The sequence below is a fragment of the Peromyscus californicus genome, unplaced genomic scaffold (genome assembly GCF_007827085.1).
Source record: "Peromyscus californicus insignis strain IS unplaced genomic scaffold, ASM782708v3 Scaffold_13__1_contigs__length_99412109, whole genome shotgun sequence".
NCBI classification, from domain to species: Eukaryota; Metazoa; Chordata; class Mammalia; order Rodentia; family Cricetidae; genus Peromyscus; species Peromyscus californicus.
This window is the reverse complement of record NW_026294424.1, coordinates 3,912,503-3,939,946: the sequence shown is the minus strand read 5'-3', so window position 1 is coordinate 3,939,946 and position 27,444 is coordinate 3,912,503. Positions and strand designations below refer to the sequence as shown.

Genomic DNA, 27,444 nt, shown 5'->3' with positions numbered 1-27,444 from the left:
GACCCCTGTGGAGTGTAAAGAACAACTGCTCCATTATCAAACATGGCCAATATGAGTTCTAGAATGGACATGCTAGTTGGAATTGGAGCTGTATAGTGGATTTTGCTCGTTAGGCAAGCACTGTAATCATCTGTCCACTAAACCTTCTTGTGTCCTTTAGTGTTTTCTAGGAACAGAAGTCTGAGGTGCTTAAACACAACACCAGTCTGATGTAGCAATGTTTGGAATAACTTGTGGGTTTGAGAAGAAAAATCAAGCATAGCCATGTTCAGTATTGTGTGTGTAAACTACTGCTATCCCAGACACATCCTCATTGCATCCTTTGCTCCTTGTAGAAGGCACAGTCTGTCCTGCACGAAGTCACTTAACCCGCAGACGTCTAGTGAAGAGGAGGACTCTGGCGCAGCAGCCCAGCTGGGGATGTGCAATAGAGAAATCGTGCGAAGAGGAGCCCTTATTCTCTTCTGTGATTATGTCGTAAGTGTGTAAACGTCCCTGAGGGTCGATAAGGGAGGAGAGGACCACACAGAGAAATCGTGTGAGGAGGAGCCCTTATTCTCTTCTGTGATTATGTCGTAAGTGTGTAAACGTCCCTGAGGGTCGATAAGGGAGGAGAGGACCACACAGAGGTGCTTGTGTGCACTTGCTGGGCAGCCAGACTGTTCACTGCCCCACAGGTACATTCAGCTGAGGAGAGGTACCAATGTTTGATTTACTCTGGGGTTTAGTTAGAATAGCCTGGCTCATCCTCTCTTAAATTTCTAAGTTGATCTTCAAAGGCTTTCATTCAGACATCACTAGTTTATTACCTTCCCAGGAACTTAGTGTCTGGCATAAAGCTGGGCAGGTTTTTGTCTCAAGGTGTAGTTCAGGCTGGCTTGAAACTCACGGTGGAGACCTGGCTAGTCTCAAACCAGAGAGACCATAACCCTCCTTCTGTCTCCTGAGTGCTTGGATTAAAGATATGTGCCCAGCAAACACTGCATGATTTTAACAAAGCTAAATGCACTGACTGGTGTGGGGTTTGGGCTAATTTTTTTTCCAGTTATTTTGTAGGAAAGGTGTTAAATGTTTATTGTTGGATTTCAAAATAGATTTTCTTTTGACTACCACTTTTTAAAAAGAATCACTTTTGTGCAGTTTTTAACTTAAAAATTAGCATCACCTGTTTGATTTATGAAAGCAAGTCTTCTATAATCATATTGGTTTAAAATAAATTACAATTTCATTTTAATCTGGATTTGATGCTTTTTTTTTTTTTTTTAACAAACTTGATATCACATTACATTGCTATCATAGAGCAGAATGGTTTTTAGAAGTCTGAACCAGGCAGGCGGTAGTGGCACACGCCTTTAATCCCAATACTCAGGAGGCAGAGGCAGGTTTATCTGTGAGTTCAAGGCCAGCCTAGTCTACAAAGCTGGTTCAGGACAGCTAGAGCTGTTACACAAAGAAATCCTATCTCAAAAAACAAACAGATAAACAAACAAAAAAGTCTGAACCAGAGGAAAAAACATACTTGAGCCAGCTGTGAGTAGAGGCAGTCTTATGGTATTGACATTTTACTAATGTTCACTGTGTTTTTGAGCCAGTGCACTGTACAGAACAGGCTATATGTTCATAATCCTCCCACCTCAACCTCCTGAGTGTTAGGATTGTGGGCGTGTGCCATGATGCACACCTTAATATTCACTTTTTATTTGATGTTCCCAATATTGAAAAAGATTTTATATTTTGTTCCACTTTTGAGAAATAATATGATATAATGGTGTTTTTCACAAAAGTATAAGAATAATTTCATAAGTTAATAGTATCAAATAGTTCCAAATGGAAAATATTATCATTAACCAGATATCAATTGATCCAAGTTTGACTTTTATCTAGGATTGTGAATTAAGATGGAAACGCTACATGTATTTTTTTAACTGTGGGTATTATTTATTTATTTTAAATTTCAAGTGAAATTTCTCCCATGTACTAGGGAGATCTAGTTCTTGATTCAGGAATTCTATCAGCTCTGTGGCATTTAGTAGCTCTTTTCTCCACTAACCATTAGAGATAGAGTAGGTGTAGAGCAGCCCATGCTAGGCTGGCCTGCAGCCTGATAGCAAGCTCAGTTACTGCAACATGGGGCTTCCTTTGTTCCCATGCATGCAAGCTCCAGGCCAGACTGCCCACCTTGCCCCTGTGGGCAGCCACCTGTTGACTTGTTCATTCTGATGTGGAGCCATTTGCTAGTGTCTCTGGGAGCTGGACATTGATTGCCACTAAAGCTTGGCTTCCTGTGGTCTCTACCACATGAGATCACAGGTGCAAGGCCCTGTTTCCTTCCCCTCTCTCCTTTACTTGTACTTAGACACTGTCTTTACTGAAGCAAAGTTTTTATTTGGAATTTGTTTTTTCTGACTCTTTTAGCCTCCTTGTCTACTTGAAGTAAATCTTTTATTATATCTTTTCTAGTGTCAGAATCTCCATGACTCAGAACACTTAACGTGGCTCATTGTGAATCACATTCAAGATCTGATCAGCCTTTCCCATGAGCCTCCAGTACAAGACTTTATTAGTGCCATTCATCGTAATTCTGCGGCTAGTGGCCTTTTCATCCAGGCAATTCAGTCTCGTTGTGAAAATCTTTCAACTGTAAGTCTTTAGCCTGCCAGTTTGCTTTCTCTGCCTTAAAAATGGAGTACTGGAATTTTGTCAGCAGCAATTACCAGTCTGAGAAAAATAAATTCTTGTTCCTTCTCAACATTAGCCAACCACTCTGAAGAAAACACTTCAGTGCTTGGAAGGCATCCATCTCAGCCAGTCTGGTGCTGTGCTCACGCTATATGTGGACAGGCTCCTGGGCACTCCCTTCCGTGCGCTGGCTCGCATGGTCGACACTCTGGCATGTCGCCGGGTAGAAATGCTTTTGGCTGCAAATTTACAGGTACTGAAAGATGGTGATTTATATAAAAACTTAGCAAGTTAATCAAAACATTTAGTCTATGGACCTATGGACCTAGTCTTGATTGTTCACTGATAGGAGCATGTATTCATGTTTGTTATTTGTGTGTTTGACCAGCTGCTTCTAGTCTGCTCTTACCAGATAGATACACTGTGCATGCCAGTTTATCCTTTTAAAATGGGTGTGAGGTTATATGTCATAAAATCCCTAATGTGTTCTTGTCTGTGTAGAGCAGCATGGCCCAGTTGCCAGTGGAGGAACTGAACAGAATCCAGGAGCACCTCCAGAATAGTGGGCTTGCACAAAGGTAAGCCTACAGTAGGGGGGTACTGACGTTTGGGCAGCCAGGGTATAAAGACTTAGGTATGTACAGTAACAAATAGACAGGCAAAGGAATTAGTGTTCTATGTAGGTTAGTTCACTGTAGCAGTATTACAATAGAAAAGGCTTTCTAGCTGGGCGGTGGTGGCACACACCTTCATCCCAGCACTCAGAAGGCAGTGCCAGGCGGATCTCTGTGAGTTCAAGGCCAGCCTGGTCTACAGAGCGAGATCCAGGACAAGCACCAAAACTACAGAGAAACCTTGTCTCAAAAAACCAAGAGAGACAGAGACAGAGACAGAGACAAAAGGCTTTCTAAATGTCAAACAAGAGTCTCATGCTAGTGGACACGAAGAAGTGGCCATCAAACTTCTGAAACTTATGGCTGTTGACGGGATAGAAGTGTGTTTGTTGTCTCTGCTCCTGGACCCTTGATGAATGAGAATAAACACAGAACCTAATAACTAGGTTAGAAGGATTCAATCTGAGAGCACTACCTGGCTCTTGGCATGTGCACATTATATTTATGTCTTGTTAAGTGCCATCTCTTTATAGCTATTCATTTACTTAATTGTTTGAAAGTCTTTAGAAGCCTTTATTAGAAACATTTCTACCTGTAGTGTGAGCATAGTTCCTTGACAACAAGAGAAATTAAGAAAAGCTTTTATCTCTTCTCTTCCACTGCAGATCAGGGTGGGAGCACACACACATGTACCTCAGAGAGGGTGATTCTGTCATAATTTTAGTCTTCAGAGGGTTTTTATGGTGGTGTTTCTTAATGGGACAGAGTATAGTCTGGATGGTTTTTCAGTCTTCAGAGCCACATGATGTCATTTGACATATGAAGTATCGTGTTGGCTTCAGATGGTAAGAGAGCAAATTGTCATTGTGTTTGACTATAGACACAGACATACACCAAGATGAGGAAGATTATAACAATAATACTTTGGACCAGATGGAATGATTCTTTTTGTGAAATGACATTCCTAATGGAATAAATTGTGTCATTATGGAGAATTAAATAGTTTGTTCACTTGGATCTTAGAAGAATTTATCTGTTTTGCATATTTTACAAATACATTGCTAGGGACATACAGCTCAGTGGAAGAGCACTTGTCTAGCATGTACAAGCCCCTAAGTTCAATCTCCAATACTGTCAAGAAAAGAAAGAATAGAATAACTTTGTTAGCTGTTACATAGTACATTGCCTAATGGAGTGTTGAGCATAAATGAAATCTAGAAAATATCAACGAGGTATAAATTATGGTAATTTGAAGTAACTAGGGCCTAAGGGTGCATCATGACTTTAGAATGTTGAAGGGAAAGTTCACAACATGTTGTATCTTGTTTTAAGAAGCTACTTCTGTTCATTGGTGTTACATATTTCTAGGACCCATCTTTGCAAAACTGAGATTTCAAACTAAAGCGCAAACTGCTCTGTGGTTTCATTTGTGTTTCAGACACCAAAGGCTCTATTCCCTGCTGGACAGGTTCCGACTCTCTACCGTGCAGGACTCACTTAGCCCCTTGCCCCCAGTCACTTCCCACCCACTGGATGGGGATGGACACACGTCTCTGGAAACAGTGAGTCCAGACAAAGTAAGTGTCCTGTATCTAAGTGTGATGGCCAGAGACCATGTGGAGACCTGACAGGCTCTGTCTCGAATGAGGGTAAGGGTAGATGTCAGTATACACAGGACCCCTGACCCTCAGCTCAGGTCATTAGCAACTCTGCTTGGGGATTCGAGTGGAATATGGAGGCCTTGAGGTCCTGATGAGAATAGGAGTGATGATGTGTAACTCTGGTGGAGGAGTGTGGAGTCAGGGGCAGGTGGCTAGTTGGCAAGTCAAAAGGAGTTGGTTTGCCCCAGGGTCTATGTCTGCAGATACTGTCCAGCACATGCTGACAAACGTGGCCTGACTCCCTCCCACTGAACCTTCTGCCTCCTATGAAGTGTTGTACCTACTGCCACCAGGTATCATGTGTTGTCACCTTCACCATTCATATTGAGATTAGAGACTGTTAGGGCCTTGGGGGAGAGGAGATTCGATTTTAGAAACCTGCAGCTCATGGAAGAAAGCATACATTTGCCCCAGGCGTGCTTTGGCTGCTGAGGAAGATGAGGGAGGTGCACACTTCAGTAGAGTGTAGATGGTGCAGTGTCTAAGGAATGGATGAGGAAAGACTGCTAACCCTCAGAACTTTGCTGAGTTTGCGAGGACTGCTGGAAGTTACACAGGTGGAAAAGAAGAGGGCATTCAGGCACAGAACAGCAGAGAGAAGACTTGTGAGCTGTAAGCCCAGGGTGTGTCTGATATCTGTACAGCCAGCCAGGGTCCTGATGCTATAGTCACTGCCCAGAGGAGCAGCCAAAGTGCCTACCCAATCACATTCCCTTTTTCTTTTTCTTCTTTCCAGGACTGGTACCTCCAGCTTGTAAGATCACAGTGTTGGACCAAATCAGATTCTGCGCTGCTGGAAGGTGCAGAGTTGGTGAATCGCATCCCTGCTGAAGACATGAATGACTTCATGATGAGCTCGGTAGGGCAACAGTGGGCGGCCAGGGAATCCCCAGCTCTGCTTGTCTTTCTGAATTTTACTTGTGCCTTAGTTAGGGTTTCTATTGCTGCAATGACAGACCATGACCAAAAACCAAGTTGGGGAAGGAAGGGTTTATTTGGCTTATACTTCCACATTGTAGTCCATATTGAAGGAAGTCAGGACAGGAACTCAAACAGGGCAGGAACCTGGAGGCAGAAGCTGATGCAGAGGCTATGGAGGGGTGTTGCTTCCTGGCTTGTTCCTTATGGCTTGCTCAGCCTGCTTTCTTACACAACCCAAAACTCCAGCCCAGGGATGGCACCACCCTCAATGGGCTGGGCCCACCCAATCAATCACCAATTAAGAAAATGCCCATCTTGGGGGGGGGGGGTAAAAAAAAAAAAAAAGAAAATGCCCATCTGGATGAGCTTACCATTTTCAGGCATTTCCATACCCATCTCAGTTTAGAACTGAGCTACATAAGTCTGAAGAAAAAATTTTATTTGGCATACAGATTGTTTAAAAATAATCCAATCTGATGAGATTCTAACAAGACTGATTGCAGGCAGTGGGGGGGATGAGGGGGACAAAACACAAGCAAGAATGAAAGAAGTAAAGTAACCTTCCTATACATTCCAGACTTAAAAAAATAATGATGGTCATTAGGAACTTTATGACAATAAAGTCAACAACCTACATGGAATGAAATACACCAATTACCAATAATGTTTCTTCAAGAAAAAAAATCATCTGAATTGGCTTATCTAGTAAATTATTTGAATGTGCTGTTTAAAAAAAAAAACAACTTTCTATAAATAAAACTACCCCTTGATAAATTGTAAAAAAAAAAAAAAAAAAATTCTACTAGCTCTAACATTAGAGGGGATGGAGAGATGGCTCAGCAGTTAAGAATATATAGTGCTCTTATAGAGGATCCAAGTTCAAGTCGCAGCACCCACATCCGGTGGCTTACAACTGCTGTAACTCCAGCTCCAGAAGATCTTACACCGCTGGCCTCCACCAGTCCTTGTACTCACACGTACATTTCCTACACACAATTAAAAATAATAAAAATAGGTGCCGGGCGGTGGTGGCGCACGCCTTTAACCCAGCACTCGGGAGGCAGAGCCAGGCGGATCTCTGTGAGTTCGAGGCCAGCCTGGGCTACCAAATGAGTCCCAGGAAAGGCGCAAAGCTACACAGAGAAACCCTGTCTCGAAAAACCAAAAAAAATAAAATAAAATAAAATAAAAAATAAAAATACCCTGGCAGTTGGTGGCGCACACCTTTAATTCCAGCACTTGGGAGGCAGAGCCAGGCAGATCTCTGAGTTCGAGGCCAGCCTGGGCTACAGAGTGCATTCCAGGACAGCACGGACTAAACAGAGAAACCCTGTCTTGAAAAACCAATAAATAAATAAACAAACAAACAAATAAATAAATAAATAAAATAGCAGCTTCATGGGATGGGGGGAAAAAGAAAGAAAGAAAAGAAAATGCCTTATAGGCCTTCCCACAACCCAGTCTTATGGAAGCCATTTTCTTAATTGAGGTTCTCTCCTCTCAGATGACTTTAGCTTATGTCAAGTTGACATAAAACTATCCAGGACAATTTGTCTCATCTTTGTGTGATTAATGTATGGCAGTTTATGGGAGACTTGAGTCTAGCAAGGACAGCATAGGCAAAGCACATGGGAGGCTCTAACAAAAAAATGGCACGTTAAAGCTATACTCCAGGATCGCCAGCCCATGGGATGTGAATAGGATGCTATTTCAACCACATTGGAATCCTAAAGAGGAAAGTTGTTTTAACTCCATCTTTCATGCACTTAAAGAAAATATGTGGCCATAGGTCCATCATCACTCATTTCATGACTGCAAAAAAGTGTATCATGTGTTCATTGTATTCTGGAAATTGATCTTTAATAGCCCCTTTGTCTTAGTTAGGGTTTCTATTGCTGTGAAGAGACACCATTACCATGGCAACTCTTATACGGGACCAGTGGGTTAGATTTTCCAAGTTGCTAAGTGGGCGATTAACAACTGAAAGTTCTAGCTTGTGATCATAGGAATGTTTGATTTGGGAATACTAATGATGAAATACAGGTTTTTAATATTAAAGCTTGATGTTCTACTTGAAAAATTGTCCTCCCCCTAATTCCTTGAATGACTAAAAAATTGACAAAACATAATAAAAACTATCATATGAGGCCAGGCATGGTGGCACATGCCCTTAATTCCAACACTCGGGAGGCAAAGCTAGGAGGGTCTCGGTCTGTGGGCCTGTTGGTCTACATCCTGGCCAGCCAGGGCTATACAGTGAGACCCTATCTCCAAATAAATAAATGAATAAATAAAATTTAAAAGTTTTGTCATGTGAAATGCTGATTTTCCAAGCAGATAATTGTTATGCATAAGACCCCCTTCCCTTGTTCCAGATGATGTGATGCCTTCTCAGGCTTCAGCAATGCTTGGCACATTAGCCTTGGTGCACAGTTTATAGCAATTAAAATTTATCATTCTAGAATTATTTCAGAGAAATATAAGATCATAAAAATAAAAATATTACTTTAAAATTCAAGTATGACAAAGAGACTAGAAGTATTTACTGAACATATGTTAAATGGAATTGTTGATATATTTATTTTTTAATGTATATAATATAGGATATACTTTTTTAAATAGAGAATTCAACTTAGTTTTATCTTTTTTCTTTTATCTATTTATATTCTAACTAAGAGCTTTTCTAGAGTGTATTTTCCTACTTTTACTACTGTAACAAATAACTTGAGGCAAGCTGCTTCATAAGGAAAAGAGGATTGTTTTGACTGATAGTTCTACAGATACAAGGTCCAAGGGCTCAACTGGTGATAGCCTTCTTGCTGTCAGAGTGACAGTGTGGTGCAGAGAGTCTCCCATGGCAAAAAGTAAGGAGCTTGAGTCTCCATGTCTCTAGAATATCCTCACAAGCATTCCTTACAGTACTCTAATCTGGATTACCTCAGAAACAAATGCTTATTACATTAGCTATGTGTATTGCAGCCTGAAGGAAAGCTTACCATTTTTGCTGTTATTTGTCTGGCCTGTAATGTTCTGAACCAGGAGTTCAACCTAAGCCTTTTGGCTCCCTGCTTAAGCCTTGGCATGAGTGAGATTGCTACTGGCCAGAAGAGTCCCCTTTTTGAAGCAGCCCGTGGGGTGATTCTGGACCGGGTGACCAGTGTTGTTCAGCAGCTTCCTGCTGTCCATCAAGTCTTCCAGCCTTTCCTGCCTACAGAGCCCACAGCCTACTGGAGCAAGTTGAATGATCTGCTTGGTAATTGAAATATGGTTCCCTTAGATGTTTATCTGTCTCTCTCTGTCTCTGTCTGTGTGTGTGTGTGTCTGTCTGTGTCTCTCTGTCTCTCTCCCTGTCTCTCTGTCTCTCTCTCTGTCTCTGTCTGTCTCTCTGTCTCTGTCTCTCTCTCTCTCTCTGGGGTGATGGGAATGGTGGTAACAGAATGTGCAAGCCAGAGGGAGACAGGGTCTCTCATTGAACCTAGAATTGCCATCTCTGCTAAATTCACTGACCAACAAGCCTCTGGGATCCTCCTGTCTCAGCTGAGGTTACAGGTGCACACCCCACAACTGGTTTTTACATGAGTACTGGGATTCCAAACTCAAGTCCTCATGCTGTGCAGCAAATGCTTTATCCACCGAACCACTTTCTCAGTTCAAATTATCTTAGTTTTTTTAATTATTTTGTTTCGTGTGTATAGGTGTTTTACCTGCATATATGTCTGCACCACATGCATGCAGTGCCCATGGAGCCAGAAGTTGGCATCAGATCTCATGGGAATGGAATTACAGGTGGTTGTGAGCCTCTATGTGGCAGCTGGGGATTGAATGTAGGTCCTCTGGGAGAGCAGCCCATCTCTCAACTGCTGAACTATCTCTCTAATCCCAAGTTGTCATAATTTTAAAAAATATTATGGATACAGCACAGTGCTTTGTCCCAAGCACATGTATAGTCAGGGCTATTGATCTAAAACATGGAAGGCTGACAAAAGTAACTGAGAAACTGCACCAGATCCTTAGCTCTAAACTTCTTTCTTTGTTTCTTGGCTACTCTTGGACATAGATAGTCAGGGCTCTAAGCCCTTCAGGAACACTGGCTTAGACTCAGGGCAAACCAGGTTCAGGTCGTATGCAACACATGTGGGTACATATGTGCTTTCTCGGTCTTGGCATCTTTAAATCCACATAGCCCTATCAAGGCTTCTGGAGGGGAAGGGCCTATGCTCACAGTCAGAGTCACTTATGCCAGTCTCATGTTTCAGGCGATGCTACATCATACCAGTCTCTGACCATACTTGCCCGTGCCCTGGCACAATACCTGGTGGTGGTCTCCAAAGTGCCTGCTCATTTGCACCTTCCCCCTGAAAAAGAGGAGGACACAGTGAAATTCGTGGTAATGACACTTGAGGTAAGAGCAGCTCTGAAATGCTGTGTCTCTGTGAGGATAGGATATGTGAGTAGCAGGAAGATGAAAGTCCTTGAAAACCAACAGGTGACTGAGTATGGTGGTGCACACCTGTTAGCCCAGCTACTTTGGAGGCAGAGGCAGGAAAATTGTGGGTTCTCAGCTTGTAAGGATGTGCCTGGGTACATAGCCAGACCCTGTTTCAATAAACCTCAGGCAGGAAGGGAATGCCTGTTATCAAAGTCTGATTCACCTGACTGTACTGAGTCTTTCACCCTCACCACGCCACCCACAGGGAACCAGGCAGGTCTGTAAGACATCCTCTTGTCCCCACACTACAGTCCTAACGTGGATCCTAATTACAATCTAGGCCGTGTTGTGTTTTAAGCTGGGCAGTAACTTGGCATTTCACCCGAGGGAAATTGAACACTTGGCCCTCACAGTATGCCTACACAAGCACTGCGCTTTTGTCACCTTGTGACTGCTGGAGAAGAGCCTCACCTGTGCCCAAGCTGTGCTGCCCATCCTGAGCAAGGGTTGACACCTTATACTGAGAAAAGAAAGTCTCCCGAGGGTGTATGCTACAGAGACCCCAGCTGAACCAGGCTGAGTTAGGTAGTCTTCAGCTTGTCTTAGCCCCGTGGAGAAGACTGGAAAGCAAATGTATGTGTAAAGTACTGAGTCATAGCCTGAGCTGCAGTGTCATGGTACTTGGTTTCCACAACAACTCTACAGGGTGAACTCTCTGTTCCCATTTCACACACAGGGAAAGAAGCTCAGAGAGCTTCAGAGACTTGCTAGAAGTCACTAGTCATAAATAATACTCCCAAAGTCAGCTTTGTACCTGAGATTTAAAAAAAAATCCTGTTACAGGAGCCCTTGAGAAAAGCCTCTGACCGGAGGCTCTGTGGCTCAGGACAAGTTTCTCTAGGCACCCATGGTTCTAAAGGAAAAAGGTATCTGAGGTAGTTGGATATTCTGACAGAGGTAAGGCTGGAACTTTGGAGCATAGCTGGACCAGGACTAAATATTAAGAAAGCTAGGCATGACCACCTAGAAACCTGGGTCAGAGCCATCCTTCTGGAAGGAAGTTGGCTGGTCTCTTGGCCATGGTCTCCCATAGCTTTTAATGGCACTGCTTCCCTAGAGGTCCCTGAGACACAATACTGGGTGAGCATTCTAACACGGTGCTTTCCTTTAGGCCTTGTCATGGCATTTGATCCATGAGCAGATCCCACTGAGTCTGGACCTCCAAGCCGGCCTAGACTGCTGCTGCCTGGCACTACAGGTGCCTGGGCTCTGGGGGGTGCTGTCCTCCCCAGAGTATGTGACCCATGCCTGCTCCCTCATCCACTGTGTGCGATTCATCCTGGAAGCCAGTAAGTCCTTGTCTATGAGTAACTTTCTTGTCTTCACGAATCTAACCTGGTAATCAACAATACATGTCAGTCATTAACGTTTTTCCTTCTTGTCTCCTATTTCCCAAGAACCAGTAAGGACTTGGGGTAGAACGGATGGATTATAGGTGCTGCCTTCAGAAGGCCCCATCTGTCCACCCCAAGACCTTGACATTATACTGGAGCTTAACTGGAATTTACTTTTCTAGTTATTTGTTTAGAGTTTGAGTTCCAGTTTTTAAAAAATACTTTTTTAAGTTTTATCCCTTTGATCTTTAGTCTTAGTTGACTATTTGATGTTCTTAGTCCTAGATGATTATAAGATTAACAAGATTACATTCAATAGATGACTTCTGTTAGAGTTGAAGTGTGTGCTTGCATACTGCATTGTAATGCTAATATGTTGTAAAATAAAAGGGATTCATTCTTTTCAAGGAACAGTGTCCTGAACAAGGGTCATTAGCTAAAAATTTTTAAAAATTGGACATTATAGTTTACATGTTAGAGGATGTTTTGAAGTTTTATGTTTTCAAATTAAACATTATAGAGTGGTGTTTTGATCTTTCATTGTTTAAATTGTTTTCATCTGTGCATTTGTAGTCAACTTGGAAACAAAGATCCAGGGATTAATTTTAAAAAGCTAAGCTTCTTGGTCATAGTGATGCTTTTAGCAGTATTGAGTTGTGAATAGCCTGATAAAAACTCTCAGGGTGGAGATGGCGGACAGTGTACTTGGAAGCCTGAACGTGGAAGCACGAGTCCGTGTTTGTTCACGATCAGCCAACGCTCTGGTACCTGCTTTTAATGTTAGCCAGTGCTTTTCGGTTTTACTGAAATTAGCTCCAAAAATGTAGCCCTCAGTTGACATAGCTGTCATCGTAAGTTTTTATAAGGCTGCACAGGTATGAAGACTTAAGTAGAAAGAAGGTTAAAGTGTACGTTCTGCTGTGATTCAGTTGCAGTCCAGCCCGGGGACCAGCTTCTCGGCCCAGAAAGCAGGTCAGATACTCCGAGGGCCATCAGAAAGGACGAAGTAGACGCAAACATGCAAAGTAAGTCTTAGGACCCGTTTTTCTGTGTTTTTCTGGATCCTTCAAATTCATTCACAAAAGAAGCATGAAGTGGTGCTGTGGGCTCTAGGAGACCTATTTCTCTTGCTGTCCTCTAGGGCTCATCCAGAGAGTTAAGGGTTCTCTGACCGTAGAGGCATACACATTCCTGTCTTTTCATGCCGTTTTCCCCAACCAGTTGGTCCAGTTATCTTGCATCTTTCCCGACAGCCTGGATTTGCACCTCTTCTCTGGGAAGCCTTCCATCTTAGTCTTCAGCACTTAGCATGTGACTCCACTTTAGGGTGAAGAATATGTTTTCTTTGTGCTCCCAAAATTAGTGCTTGACCTGTTATAAGGGACTGGCAAGTGTGTATTAAATTTGGAATAAATAACTCAAAACTCTAAGGAATGTTAAGTTAGTGTAGATATTCACATGATATATTGTAACCTTAATGACTGTTTCAGACATCTCTTTTGGTGGCATTTGGTGACTTGTATGTTTTGTGATAGGGTGTCCCTCTGTAGCCCAGGCTGACAATGAATTCATGACCTTCCTGCCTCAACCTCCTAAGTGGTAGATGCTGCCATTACTTTGAAAAATAAATTAATTTAAAAAAAACTGAAATCACCATCATTTAAAACTGTTCTAGACTTAGGCACATACATTGTCTTCCTCTTTGATTCTAGGGTAGCTGTCTTACTGTGACAGTTGTGGAAAGGCAAAGTATATTTTGACCAAGTGAATCCTTGCCTCCTAACCTCCAGGCTCCTAGAACCATTTCAGTTCCTTGACCCCAGAGGCTCAAATGGTAGGAATGCTACCTATAGCTGCAGCCCCTCTCCCATAGCTGGGAAGGCAGGTGTCATTGAATGTTTATCTTTCCTTGGGTCACCAGGAGCCTTCACCCTGCTCTATGGCTCCAGAAATATGCCTTTGTAATCATAGGTATAGAGAAATGCCTACTCACAGCCCAGCATCGTGACATGAGCCTGTCACGATATAGCACTAAGGAGGCCAAAGTATGAGGGTCATGAATTTGAGTCCATCCTGAGCTGTATAGTGAGAGAAACCATTTTAAAAGATGGGGCTACTTGCAGACAGAGCTTCTTTGTCTGTAGTCTTCCAGCTCCTGTTCCAAAATTTTAGGGTTGCACAGTGGCCCATAAGCAATGCCATTTTAGTATAGGCTGAGTTTTCTCTTTGTTCCTGCCTTGAGCCTCTCCAGTTCCTGCAGTTGAGTTATGATGCCTGCAAAGTGAGGAAACCTCTACCTCACAGCTTGATTTTTTTTTTTGTTTTTTGGGTTTTTTTTTTTTTTTTAGCTGAGCAGCAACTCAGGTTATTCTGTGCTTCTGCTGTAATGGTAAGATGTAGGTAAGAAAACCAGGCCATGTGAAGCTCTGGGGCAAATGCCCACCATCATGAGAGTGGGCCGCCTGGCCCAGCCAGGCTGATGTAATTTTGCTCATCCTCTGTGTCTCTCTTGAGGTCAGTTAATGAAATTCTGGTCAGAAGTAACTCAGGTTTTATTAAGTTTTTTAAGTCACCTCTGGTTAGTCCTTTTTGTTTTTTAATTTTATGTGTGAGGGTGTTTTCTGCATGTATGCCTGCACCACATGCATGCATTGCCCAAGGAGGCCAGAAGAAAGTGCTGGATCCCATGGGAGTAGAGTTATAGATAGTTAGGAGCTACTATGTGAGTGCTGGGGATTGAACTCAGGTCCTCTGAAAGAGCAACCAGTGCTCTTAACTGCTCAGCCATGTCTCCCATCCTAGTTGGTACTACTTAAAGTCAGTCTGATATGCATTATTTCTTTTATTTTGGGGCTTAATTCCTTAAGCTCAATAAGGATCCTTTTTCTATACTAGGAAATTGCCTAAATTGTTGAATCTCATGGACAAGGGTAATTATCTGTCCACTTTACCCACTAAACAAGTGGTTTTTTTAATTTTATGCTGTATCAAGACTGAGGTAATATGAACAGTTCCTGCCCTCAAGACCCTGACAGGACAGATTGGCTCTGGAATTTTCATCATCACTCTGCCTCTAAAATTTTCATCCATCCAAGGCTGAAACTCAGGTTCAAGACTATTACTTTATTCCCCACAGAAATGAAAAGAATTGCAGGGGTTGGATGCATCCTCAGGAGGTCCTAAGTGAGCAGCCCAAAGTCTTGGTAGACTGGACAGGGTTGATAGGCCTGGTACTCTCTTCTCCATGGGCATACAGAGGAAGGGTGGGAGGGTTGCAGTGCGTTTGACAACACTGCCCTCTTGATCACCATTACCTGTGCAGATCCCAGTTACATCACTTCGGCCTGCGAGATGGTGGCAGAGATGGTGGAATCCCTGCAGTCAGTGCTGGCCTTGGGCCACAAGAGGAACAGCACCCTGCCTTCATTTCTCACAGCAGTGCTAAAGAATATTGTCATCAGTCTGGCACGTCTCCCCCTAGTCAACAGCTATACGCGTGTGCCCCCTCTGGTAAGTCCATTCACTCCTTTGCTGAAAAGGGGTAAGTGGTGTATACTGGCAGCCTCAGGGTGGGGTGATCCTAAGACTGAAGTAGAGTCTTTGGGGAGGATTCAGGAGCAGGGGGGCAGGGACTGGAATCTTGTGCATGCCCTACCACTATGGTACATTTCCAACCCTTGGTTTTTGTTTTGTTTTGTATTTGAGATTATAATTTAATTTCTCCCTTCCCTTTCCTCCCTTTTAACCTTCCCATATGCCCCTCCTGATCTTCAAATTCATGGCCTTTTTATTCACTAATTGTTACTGTATGAGTGTGTGTGTGTGTGTGTGTGTGTGTGTGTGTGTGTGTGTGTGTGTGTGTGTATGTGTATTCTTAAATATAACCTGATCAGTCTGTATAATCCTGTATAATCTGTATGTATGTTTTCAGGGCTGAACAACCAATTGGTATGTTCTTCCCTGGGTAAGGCCACCTCTCCTATTTCCAGCTTTCCTCAGTTGCCTATAGTTTTTTGTGTAGGGTGAGGCCTCATGCAGACCTTGGTTTTTTGAGAGGATCTTGCTCAATTTGATATGTAACCAGGGCTGCCCTCAAACTTGAGATCCTCCTCTCTACGTCTCTAATGCTAGAATTAGTTATAGGCATATGTGCCCACTTATCACACAGTCTTTGTTGCTGTTACACTCTCTTTGGTAGTTCCAGCATTTTGCATGTATGTGGGTGGTTGTGACACCTGTGTTATCCCCCAAGCATTCTGTGTAGTGGTTATTAGTAAAAATACTAGGTTTTCAAAAATGAGCTAAAGTACTAAATTTATCTCCACTGATGTATTCATGTTGGATGTGATTCTGAAGTGATTAGACTAACTAATTAATGGTGAGTCGGAAATTTCACTCTTCACCTTTGAAGAGATTCATACAAAGCTGGACGTAGTGGTGCATGCAGAGACAAGCAGATCTCTGAGTTCTAGGCCAACCTGGTCTACATAGTTCTAGTATAGCCAGAGCTACAGAGAGAGAGAGAGAGAGAGAGAGAGAGAGAGAGAGAGAGAGAGAGAGAGAGAGATTGATAGAGATTGATTCATACATGTAGGGACAACCACTATTGTGGGTTTTCTCTTGAAATTTTCTTCACATATCAGCTTAAAATAGGCAGGTTCTTGATTCAGTAAGAGCTTAATATGGGAAGAGGGTTAACAGCAGCTAGGCTGACCTAAGTCTGCTGAAATAGCACACTATCCTTTTCTACAAAAATCCTCAGCAAGAAAGCAAAGCTGGTACACAGCGGACTTGAACCAGAACACAGAGCCAGGCCCAGGGGGAGAGTACTTTTGTTTTGTTTTTTTGCACAGAATAGGGTGTGTGCCTACTGCTGGGCTACAGTCTCTGCATGTGTGTGTTTGCATGTCAGATCCTGGAGAACTTTACATTTAGAAAGTGACATTCATGGGACGTTAGAGTTGCAGGGACCCATTTTGAGAGCTGTGGCCTCGCTGTGCTGGAAGTGCTTATAGAACAGAGAGCTGTGGACATTGGGAAGAGCCCAATAGAAATAGAAATAGAAAAGAGATCATCCAACATTGCTGCATGGGGTTCAGCCCTGGGCGGGAGCATTCCTTGTGGAGACTTCAAGAAGGCAGTATAGCGAACATGGAAGACTGTAGGGGATCTGCCTACATAAGCTGTGTGCTGTAGGTAAAAGTGCTTTTAATCCTCTCCCTTGAATGCCCGGGGTAGGAAGGCAGCTGTAGCAAGCACTGCAGAATCCCCCCTGGGCATGCCTCAGAGACTTTCATGGGTGGTATAAGAGATTTATAGAAGGCTTTCCTATGATAAAGAGAGCTTGGTTGTAGGAATCTGGGGAGGCTCCTTTAGGTCCTCATGGCTTCACTGAGGCACGTAGCTGAGCTAGCAAGATGGTCCTGTTACTGGAACAGCATAGGGTGTGCCTCAGGGTTCCCTTTTGTTCCTGGTGCTTGTCCAGATATCTAATGGCAGAACTCAACTTCTCAGAGTTGATAGAAATGAACAGTGGGGTTGGCCTTGTGCCTGCTTGCCAATGCATATGTATATATGAGACTGAACTTCATTAGTGTTTGCCTTTTTTCTAACACACATTCAGTATTTGTGGGTCCCAGCGTCTCGAGATTCACAAGAAGTCTAGCTTGTATACAGCCAGTCTGAGGGGCGGAAAAGAATGTAGAGGACTGGCCTTGGAAAGGCAGAGCAGAGTGGTGGGAGTCAAGCTTGGCCTTGAACGTTCTAGGCCAAAGGGTGGGAGCCTCTTGTGGGAAGGCAGTGGCTCTGGAAAAGTCTGTGTGAGTAGTGAGGGGGGGACAGCTGGCTCAGCAGGGAGACTAGCTGAGAGAAAGGAATGGGGGGACCTCTCATTTTCCTTGTGGCGTCTCCACCCAGCTGTTACTCTCTTTTCATCTTCTCAGGTATGGAAACTTGGGTGGTCACCCAAACCTGGAGGGGATTTTGGCACAGTGTTCCCTGAGATCCCTGTGGAATTCCTCCAGGAGAAGGAGATCCTCAAGGAGTTCATCTATCGAATCAACACCCTAGGTACCCCACAGTCCTCCTCAGTCTCCATACACCACACACATGCATGAAGCTCCAGGGAGGGGCCATCTCCCTTGGCAACTGGAAAGGTTCTGGGGTGATGATGGAACAAGCCTTCGTCACACATTTTGCAGTATATGGAATTATGGTGAGAATATAGACCTAGGCGCACATAGACGAGGCAGTTGTGTGGGGTTGCATGCCAGGCTTCTTTGAACAAAGGGAAATGCACATGTAACTATCTCAGGAAGCCAGATCCGGTCTTCATATTATGCATTCAGACTAAACTGTACAAGTGGACTGGGATTATGGCTCACTGTAGTGTTTGCCTAACACCACGAAGCCCAGGGTTCAGTCTCTAGGGCTACAGCAACAACAAACTGTAAGTAATGGAGTGATTTCCTCTCTTTGCTACTTTGACCTCGTGTTCTCACTTAGGTTTTTTTCCTCATATGTAGAATGAGCAGCATGGGGAACACCGTAAGCTAAGTGTCACAGGAGCCAGGGCGGTAGAATGAGGGAAGGTAGATTTGGCCAGACAGCCCTGCTCATCCCTTGGCTTCAGTGTGGGACCCTCAGTGCAGTGGCCCATAAAATGGGGATTGTGTCCATTTCATGTATTTGCTGCAGATGTGAACATGAATATGCTTAGTGTCTTAGTCAGCAGTAGCACGAGTAGTTCTCCTGTCAGGACTCTTCTCTGCTTTCAGAAGCACAATCTAAATTGCTCCCCCACCCCTGTTTTCTGATGAGGGTGTGTCTTAGTCACCGTTCTATTGCTGTGAAGAGACACCGTGACCAAGGCAACTCTTTGGAAACAAAGCATTTAGTTGGCTTGCTTACAGTTTCAGAAGGCTCTAGTCCATTATCATCGTGGTGGGAAGTAGACAGGCATGTTGGTAGAGCAGTAGCTGAGAGCTGTACATCTTGATTCACAAGCAGCAGGCAGGGGGAAAGAAGGGGGTGGGGGCGTACAGGGCCTGGTGTGAACTTTTCAAACCTCAAAGCCCACTCACAGTGACATACCTCCTCCAACAAGGCCACACCTCCTAATCCTTTTCAAACAGTTTATTACCTAGGGTCTAAGTATGCAAATATGGGGGCCAATCTCATTCAAACACCACAGGGTGTGATCAGGTAGTGTGATTATAATCCTCATAGCCTTTCCATGCTGGGGTATTTCCTAGAAAAGCCTGGGTACCTGATCCATGGCCTGATCAATGTAGGTCCCTTAGGCTTCTTCAAGTTTTCTTATTCAGCTCTCAGTAACCTACCTCAACTTCCTATGTCCATAAATTGAATAGTTCATCACTGTTCTCAGTAACTTCTGAGTAAGAATCAGGCAGCTCCCATGAGGAGCTTTTTTTCCTGCCTGTCTTATTTATTTTCCTGTTGCTGTGATAAACACCATGACCAGAAGCAACGTAGGGAAGAAAGGGTTTATTTTTCCTTATAGCTTATAAGTCTATCACTGAAGGAAGCCAGGGCAGGAACACAGGACAGGAACCTTGAAGCAGCAACAAGAGTAGAGGCCATGGAGGAATGCTGCTTACCAGCTTGCTCACCAAGGCCTACTCAGCCTGCTTTATCAAAGCATGCAGGACCACCACCCTAGGGATGGTACCACCTACGTGGGCTGGGCCCTACCATACCAATCACTAATTAAGAAAACTCCCCTGCCTATAGTCCAATCTTATGGAGACATTTTTTTAGCTGAGAGTCCCTCTTCGTAAATGACTCTAGTTTGTGTCAATGTGACATAAACGAGGCAGCACAATTGCCTTTGCTTTTGCCCATTTATGCCTTCCTTGGACAATTATCACCTGAGTCTATCTCCTGGTGTTGGTATTCACTTGAGTCTGAATCATTCCCCTTGTTCCAGAAGGTCCTAGCACTTGATGCTCTACTTTTCTAGTCTTCTTCACTGTATCCTTGCCTTGCAAGGAGTGCTGTAGATCTTTACTCTGATGTAGCTCTTTAGTGAACCTGAAGAATGGCTTCCTAGATTGCCTTTGCTGCTTGCTGGCATGTTCCCAGCCCAATGCCATGCTTTTCTGATCTGTCTTCTGGGTGGCTTCACTATTTACATTTATTTACTTTATGGAGGCAGGACTCACATGAACATGCCCATAGTGCAGCATGCACATGGAGGGCAGAGGATAATTGGCAGGAATTGGTTTTCTCCTTCCATGTGGGAATTGAACTCAGATTGTCAGCCATCTTGCTGACACTGTTTAATCTCACCAGCTTTATAGAGACAGAATTATCATGTATGTGGTTCTGTGGTCTGGTCTGCAGTCTCATGGTCAGACTTAAAGTGAGACTTTTAAAAATGCTTTGTAGGCAGGAATAGCCTAACCTGCTTGAGTGAAACCTGTGTGGACATCCTTGTCACTGTACCACACAATGGGGGATTGAAGGGCAATTTGGGCTGCTGAACTTTGCCTGTTCCTCTTGGCCTTGATAGCATAACTAACTTCCGTGTGCTCCAGTGTCCTTCATGGTAAATGGAGAGAATGACATTCCTTATGCTGTAGGATTGCCCTGAAGGTGGTGCTCTAGGAACAGTACTGATGGAGTTACGTTGTTAGTGTCTCTTCATGGGTTTGGGGAGTTGGGAAACTAATGTGATAATTAATTCCCAGGGTGGACCAGTCGTACCCAGTTCGAAGAAACTTGGGCCACCCTCCTTGGTGTCCTGGTGACTCAGCCCCTGGTGATGGAACAGGAGGAGAGCCCACCAGAGGTGAGACTTCCATTACTAGGGGTGACTAACTGGGAACTTGTAGCTATGGCAGCTGGTGACTCTGTGTGGGAACAGGAAAGCAGGCTGGTCGTATCTCAACTGATGCTCCAGAGTAAAGACAAATCCTCCGAGAGGCTTGGAGACTGGGCTTCCAGTAGCTAGGATGTGTCTTTTACTATGATACATTCCACATCAATGATCAGTAAGATTGTTCTCTTTCAGTACTTTTGCATTTTGTTATTCATTTCTCACTATCTGAAGGAATACCACTGATCTAAAACAAAAAGGGCCATGAATCCAGGCCATGTGTGTGTTTCTTACTTGTTTTGTTTTAATTATCTTAGAGGTTTTGTTTGCTTAGTATTAATGTAGACCGTGCTAATAAGACATGAATAACCGGGGCTGGAGAGATGGCTCAGTGGTTAAGAGCACTGATTGTTCTTCCAGAGGTCCTGAGTTCAATTCCCAGCAACACATGGTGGCTTACAACTATCTGTAATGAGATCTGGCGCCCTCTTCTGGCATGTAGGCAGAACACTGCATACATAATAGATAAATAAATTTTTTATAAAAAAAAAAAAAAAAAAAAAAAAAAGACATGAATAACCACCATATTCTTGGACTTAAAAGTACTGGGATATGAGCCCTTGATCCTGAGAGATGTGGAATGAATCTATGTAGGTCACAGGTCATAAAGATTATCTTCAAACTCTTCTGTAACTATCAGGTTGCCATAGGCAGTGTTCTAAAATGATGATGGAATTTAAGGTGGAATTTCCTCCGAGGTAAATTCCTATTTGGAGTTCTATGCCAAGTATTTGGATACTTGAGGTTTATTCCAAGGCCCAAGTATATAGATGTACAACCAATGCCAAGCAAACTTGGACTAAAGACCTTGGCTATGGGAAGGGTCTTAAGGGATCTGATCCTCCTGTCTGAAGCCTTATGGCCTGTGGGCACTGTGTGAAGTAGAGGCCGAATGAGTAGTTGGTATCTTGTCGTGTTGTCAACATGTGGCTGTTCCTCTAGGAAGACACAGAAAGGACCCAGATCCATGTCCTGGCTGTGCAGGCCATCACATCTCTAGTGCTCAGTGCAATGACGGTGCCTGTAGCTGGCAATCCAGCCGTAAGCTGCTTGGAACAACAGCCCCGGAACAAGCCCCTGAAGGCGCTCGATACCAGGTTTGCCTGAGTTCCTCCGTAGGCTGCATTCTATTGCAGCGGATGGTGAAGTAGTCCGCGCCACTTTGAACTTCCCATAGCCCTTCCTTTGTTGTAAGAATTGGTGTGACATTGTGTCTGTGGCCCTGCCTAGGGATATAGATCCAAAAGTGATTTTTGTCATTGGTGACAAGCTGAAAATTTAGTGTGAAATGTTCTGGGCTTCAGTGGGTGTTCAGGCTCAGACTTATGGGTCAGGAATGAGCACCTGCTGAAGGGCTTGTTTGCTGTTAGACCAGCTGCTTCGGGCAAGTGAAAGAGAAGTCCTGGTGGTTTTCACTCCTGTGACATTTGAAAGACGCAAACATGTTCTTTCCCTTGGTTCTGAATTGTAGATTTGGAAGAAAGTTGAGCATGATCAGAGGGATTGTTGAACAAGAGATCCAAGAAATGGTTTCCCAGAGAGAGAATACTGCCACTCACCATTCTCACCAGGCATGGGATCCTGTCCCTTCTCTGTTGCCAGCTACTACAGGTACAGAAAGGAGCTAGAATAAGAATGTGGCTAGCATTCTTGCTGAGGCTTAGCAAGGAGGCTGCATGCTGAGTGTATTGCCCCCATTCACAAGTTTCATGCTTTGCCAGGATATGTACCACCATGAGCACCAAAGTGTATCATCTCACTTGAATGAAGAGAATTTTGTAGGTTCTTTTTCTTTCCATTGTGTATATTAATTGTACAAGTTACTGTGTTACATAAGGACATTTTCATACAAGTACATAATGTATATTGAATGAACTCCCTCTAAAACCTCCTTACCCTTCTCTTTGACATCTCCCTTTGTTATTGTTGAACAAACTGCTTCAATCTTATAATTACCTTGTTCTTTTAGGATTTGTTTGTTGCTGTAAATTTAAGTACCTCAAAGGCTTTATTTGGGGAAGTTTCAGTGTAGAAATGCAGTGTGTCATGTATCCCAAAATCATTTGGGGGACATTGAATTAAATGGCCATGGGCTTGGACCTTGAGGAACCTCTGTCTGGGCCAGTAGGATGGGTGAGAAATGACATACTTGCTCTCTAGAGGCTTGAGAGAGGTGGCTAGATGACTATAGGAACTCAAGTACAGCTCTAGGGAGGACATCAGAGTGCCCTGGGAGAGAATGGGTGGTGTGAGATCTAATGCATTTAGCTTGAGGCAGCCAAAGAAAAAGAGATAGTCTAGTTTGCCCACCAGGCTTACTGGCTCAACAGGTTGCCAAGTGACAGTACTCTGAGACCTACTGGGCCTCTGTGTATCTGGGCCATCCTGCCAATGGAGAGGATACCCAGATCTGTCCAGCCAAGATCAGGGTCTCAAGCAGTGCTATGCTGATGTTTTACAGGTGCCCTCATCAGCCATGACAAGCTACTGTTGCAGATCAACTCAGAGCGGGAGCTAGGCAACGTGAGCTACAAGCTGGGCCAGGTCAGTTGCACCATTCCATTCCCTCCTGTGAGGACTATAGGCTGAAATTATAACCAGCCTTGTCTGTCCTCAGGCTTGAGCCACATACCACATTCAGAGGAAAGTTTTATTTACATACATTATTCTAGATTTGAATATATTGCATATATGCATGCAGATGTGTATAAAACATAGTGGAATGATGTGATACAGGAGAGAGCCAAGAAGCATGAATGGTCAGAGGACAGAATGGAGTCAGCTGAGAACTGCTGAGACAGATGCAGCACTGAAAGCTTCCTGGCTGCTGGTCCAGAGGGCAGCTGAGTGTACAGCTTAGCAGGCAGCAGGCAGGTGAACATTACACTTTAGAAGAGCCATAAGGATAGTTGACAGCTGCTGACTGCAGGGGTCAGGGAGCTATGGTACCCGCTGCTTTTCTAGACAAACCCCTCTATTCCTTCCTACCTTTGCAGAGAAAATTCTGCCCTAAGATAAGTCACGGTGATAGTTAGAATGTGAAGTGCTTTTCATGGAGTGTTTCTAAGGTTGAGGTGATGAACAAGATGCCTGGGCCCCGGGTCCATGACCGCCTTCTAGGTCCATGTCCCTGGCTCTGTGGTCACACTATCCCTTCTGGCTCTGTTGCACTCATCTAACTCTGTTTCCTTCAGTACCTGAGTCCAGCTCCAGTGTCTGCAAGCTGAATATAGTAGGACTATGTGGGGCCAAAGTATAGTTCCAGCCTTGCCTTGCCTGGAATACCTTTCAACTATCAAAAAAAAACCAAAAAAAAAAAAAAAAAAAAAAAAAAAGCTACTGGGCTGAGCTTCCGCTTTCCATTTGGGAGAAAGAGATGGTAGAAAGGGCTGGGTGTGGAGAACACTGGCACCTAGAATTCATTCACAATTCTCAGCTTACACTCACTGGAAGGTGTCTGAGGTCATAAAGGAAAATGTGAGAGGGTTTGTAGAGGAGCCATCAGAAGGGAGGTCACTGTTCATACTGAGAGTGCAAAAGCCACTTCATCTGGAGCTGCATTTGGGGCCTTGGGGCTCATAACTGCCCCTTACACCTTCCTAAAACAAATACACCTCCTTCTGCATCCTTGGAGAAATTAATCTAAGCAAGCAGCTCAGACAAATGAATGAGACCAGGTTTGTAAAATCCATGTATAGTCCCTTTCTACAGGGACGGTAGTGTCAATTTTTGGAGCCTCTTTTACTTCATACCCTTTCCAGACACTCATTCAGGCCTTAAACCTAAGGTCAGAGTTTTTCTGCCAACAGTTTAGCCCTTGTCTGCCTACCCAGGGGCTCCTCTGACAGTAACGTAAGGGTCTGAATGAGATAGATCATTACAGTGGCCATATGTGCTCAGGCTAGGGGGACTGGCTTGTACCTGCCCAACAAGAAGTCGAGGCCTCAACAATGTCCTTAACGCTGGTGCCTGCTTCTGTGGCAGGTGTCCATACATTCTGTGTGGCTGGGGAACAACATCACACCCCTGAGAGAGGAAGAATGGGATGAAGAGGAAGAGGAGGAGGCTGATGTCCCTGCTCCAGCGTCACCACCTGTCTCTCCAGTCAATTCCAGGTTTATACTGGCTTTTTTTTTTTTTCCAATAAGCAATTTGAAATTGTTTTCTCAGTCACTTGATATGTTTGGGGTCCTTCTTGAGGTGAACCTCTCATCTGTGTATGGGGAAAATATCCATGTTTCACACTCTGCAGAAAACACCGTGCTGGGGTTGATATTCACTCCTGTTCGCAGTTTCTGCTTGAATTGTACAGCCGCTGGATCCTGCCATCCAGTGCAGCCAGAAAGACCCCTGTCATCCTGATCAGTGAAGTGGTTCGATCTGTAAGTTTGCCTTCCCCTCTTTCCCCTCACCAGGGACACACATGCACATACTACATGCACACACGTACTAAATACACTCCACAGACACATTACACAAACACCGTAGCACCTGTATGCACTAGATAGATACCATATACATAAGTGCATATGTGCGCACACACACCCCCACACACACACCCTCTGGTCTGTAATGTCTTAGAACCTGTAAAGGAACTCCTGCAGCCTCCCAGGTATGAGGGGCAGAGTGTCTGAAGTTGGTGACAGGGCAGATTTTCTTTTTCAGATCCAGAGCAGGCAGATGCTCTCAAATGTAGCACCAGTGTGTAGTATGCCAGTTGCTGTCACAGTTCCAAAAGCCCACCTTGTCTGTCTGTCTGTCTCTTCCTGGGTGGTTACAAACAGCTGTGAACTCCTGGACATTACTCTTCTTAGATAAGTAGATAGTCAGATAAGTAGTCTCATGGTACTGCAGTTCTCTTCAGCTACAGGCCCAAACAGGATATTTACTTTATGAGTGGCAATTATCGGTATTGACAAGGCTGGAGATAAAAACTGAAAGGCTCTAAAATAGTCACTAGGTCTTTTTAAAAGTGATAGTGGGAGCTGGAGAGAGCAGTAGTTAAGAGCACCAGTTGTTTTTCTGCAGGACCCAGGTTCTGTTCCCAGAACCCACATGGGGGCTCACAACCACCTGTAACTCAAGTTCCGGGGGATCTGAGTCCCTCTTCTGGCCTCTCTAGGCACAGCACACACATAGTGCACCAGCATACATGCAGGCAAAACACCCATTCACATAAAAATAACTAAAAAACAAATACATATATAGTAGATTAGTGATAGTGGAGCCAGCAAGATGTCTCGGCAGGTAAAAGTGGTTTCTGTGCAGATCTGACAGCCTGAGTTTGAGCCTCAGAACCCACAGTAAAAGGAGAGAACTGACTCCCAAGGGTTGTTTCCTGGCTTCTACACACATGCTGTGGTTTGCGCACACCGGCATTTATACACATGCAAATACACACTCAATGTTATTAAATAAAAGTAACAGTGATAACAGAGAGAGAAATGATTGCCCATGTCCCTTTCCTAGGAGTTTTGAGGGCCTGGCCCTGGATTGATGGACATTGCCTGAAAACGATCACTCCTGTATATGTGGCAGCTGAGATCCAAGCTCCTCTGTAGTGTGCATGCAAAGGCATTTTTAACATGATACTCTGCGACCACTTTTACACTCTGTATTTTAAGTCTCTCCAGTCAGGACTGAGGATTCCCCTATTATTCTCCGATGGACTAGCCTTGCCACCCACTGCATTTTAGGCTACATTTCTTACATTTCTCCGGGTGTAATGGTCTCCTTCTTGTTCTGATCTTCATCTCTCCAGCTTCTCGTGGTGTCAGACTTGTTCACTGAACGCACCCAGTTTGAAATGATGTATCTAACGCTGACAGAGCTACGGAGAGTGCACCCTTCAGAAGATGAGATCCTCATTCAGTACCTAGTGCCTGCCACTTGTAAGGCGGCTGCTGTCCTTGGGATGGTAAGTGAGAGGGAGTGCAGAGGCTGCCCCCATTGAAGCCACTTGGGATTCTCTGCTTTGGGACCTGGTGTTGGTCAAATGTACTGCCTGTATCTTTACTTCAAAGGCCTGTCCCAGGCCAAGCTCCTTGGCACATGTGAACCACAGCTCTGGTCAATCAAAGAACTCAGTGCCTGTCGGGAGCATCCCCACAGGGGACTGAGATAGTTCATGGTGAACATGGTTGAAGAACCTGTGCCCCTTGGCCTCTATGCCATCATCGTAGGTACCTCTACAGGACAAAAAGTCTAAAGGCACCGGGACAGCACAAATACTCGAACTGTGCCTTGCTTCTGCTGCCAGTCTGTCACTTGGGTCTGATAGGGTCTGGATCCCACTGTGTCCCTTGGCCTGCAGTCTTCCCTGGTGACCCTTTGTCACAGTAAGCTTGCATGAAACTTTGGGAAATATAGATATCTATCCTTCACATCGTGATTGTCTGTCACATAACACCCTAGACAGGGTATTTTACAAACAACAGATACGGACTGAGAAATCCCAAATCAAGGTGCTCTGGGGATGCCTGATGTGTACTTCATACCTTGATTCTCCCACTCGTTATTATTCCTCATTATTCTGCTGCTGGCTTATCAGAATTTAGCTAGTACTACTTGGTTTTGCCTTTCCTAAATACGTATTAGGTGATTCTCATAGAAAATACATCAGCTACACACATCTTGTTGGTGCATATTGGAGGGCATCAGCATGGCCAGTAAAGGAAAGTGACCGTAGACTGTTGGCACAAGCCCTTTTGCCCTGTCACTTAATGTTAAATTAGTATTGTGTTTTTAAATTATGTTAAAATGTTATCATTAAATGTTAAAAATTATCATCATGTTTTTAATATATGTTTCCTGGAACCCATTTTTGTGATAACAATAGAAACTTGGG

At 44.0% G+C, this 27,444-nt stretch overlaps 1 protein-coding gene across 2 annotated transcripts in view; it reads left to right on the top strand.

Annotated features, from left to right (window-relative positions):
- The window catches only part of Htt (huntingtin), a 144,758-nt gene that overhangs the window by 104,310 nt on the left and 13,004 nt on the right, over nt 1–27,444 (top strand). For both annotated transcript variants that reach the window (XM_052736145.1, XM_052736144.1), the window contains 19 exons: nt 336–477; nt 2,461–2,640; nt 2,756–2,932; nt 3,181–3,257; nt 4,732–4,870; nt 5,691–5,813; nt 8,915–9,128; nt 10,132–10,277; nt 11,476–11,653; nt 12,628–12,723; nt 15,021–15,208; nt 17,641–17,767; nt 20,410–20,510; nt 21,540–21,694; nt 22,069–22,208; nt 23,059–23,141; nt 24,582–24,712; nt 24,850–24,979; nt 26,359–26,514. In XM_052736145.1, coding sequence (XP_052592105.1) covers nt 336–477; nt 2,461–2,640; nt 2,756–2,932; nt 3,181–3,257; nt 4,732–4,870; nt 5,691–5,813; nt 8,915–9,128; nt 10,132–10,277; nt 11,476–11,653; nt 12,628–12,723; nt 15,021–15,208; nt 17,641–17,767; nt 20,410–20,510; nt 21,540–21,694; nt 22,069–22,208; nt 23,059–23,141; nt 24,582–24,712; nt 24,850–24,979; nt 26,359–26,514 — 2,683 coding nt within the window. The remainder of the gene's footprint in view (nt 1–335; nt 478–2,460; nt 2,641–2,755; nt 2,933–3,180; nt 3,258–4,731; nt 4,871–5,690; nt 5,814–8,914; nt 9,129–10,131; nt 10,278–11,475; nt 11,654–12,627; nt 12,724–15,020; nt 15,209–17,640; nt 17,768–20,409; nt 20,511–21,539; nt 21,695–22,068; nt 22,209–23,058; nt 23,142–24,581; nt 24,713–24,849; nt 24,980–26,358; nt 26,515–27,444) is intronic.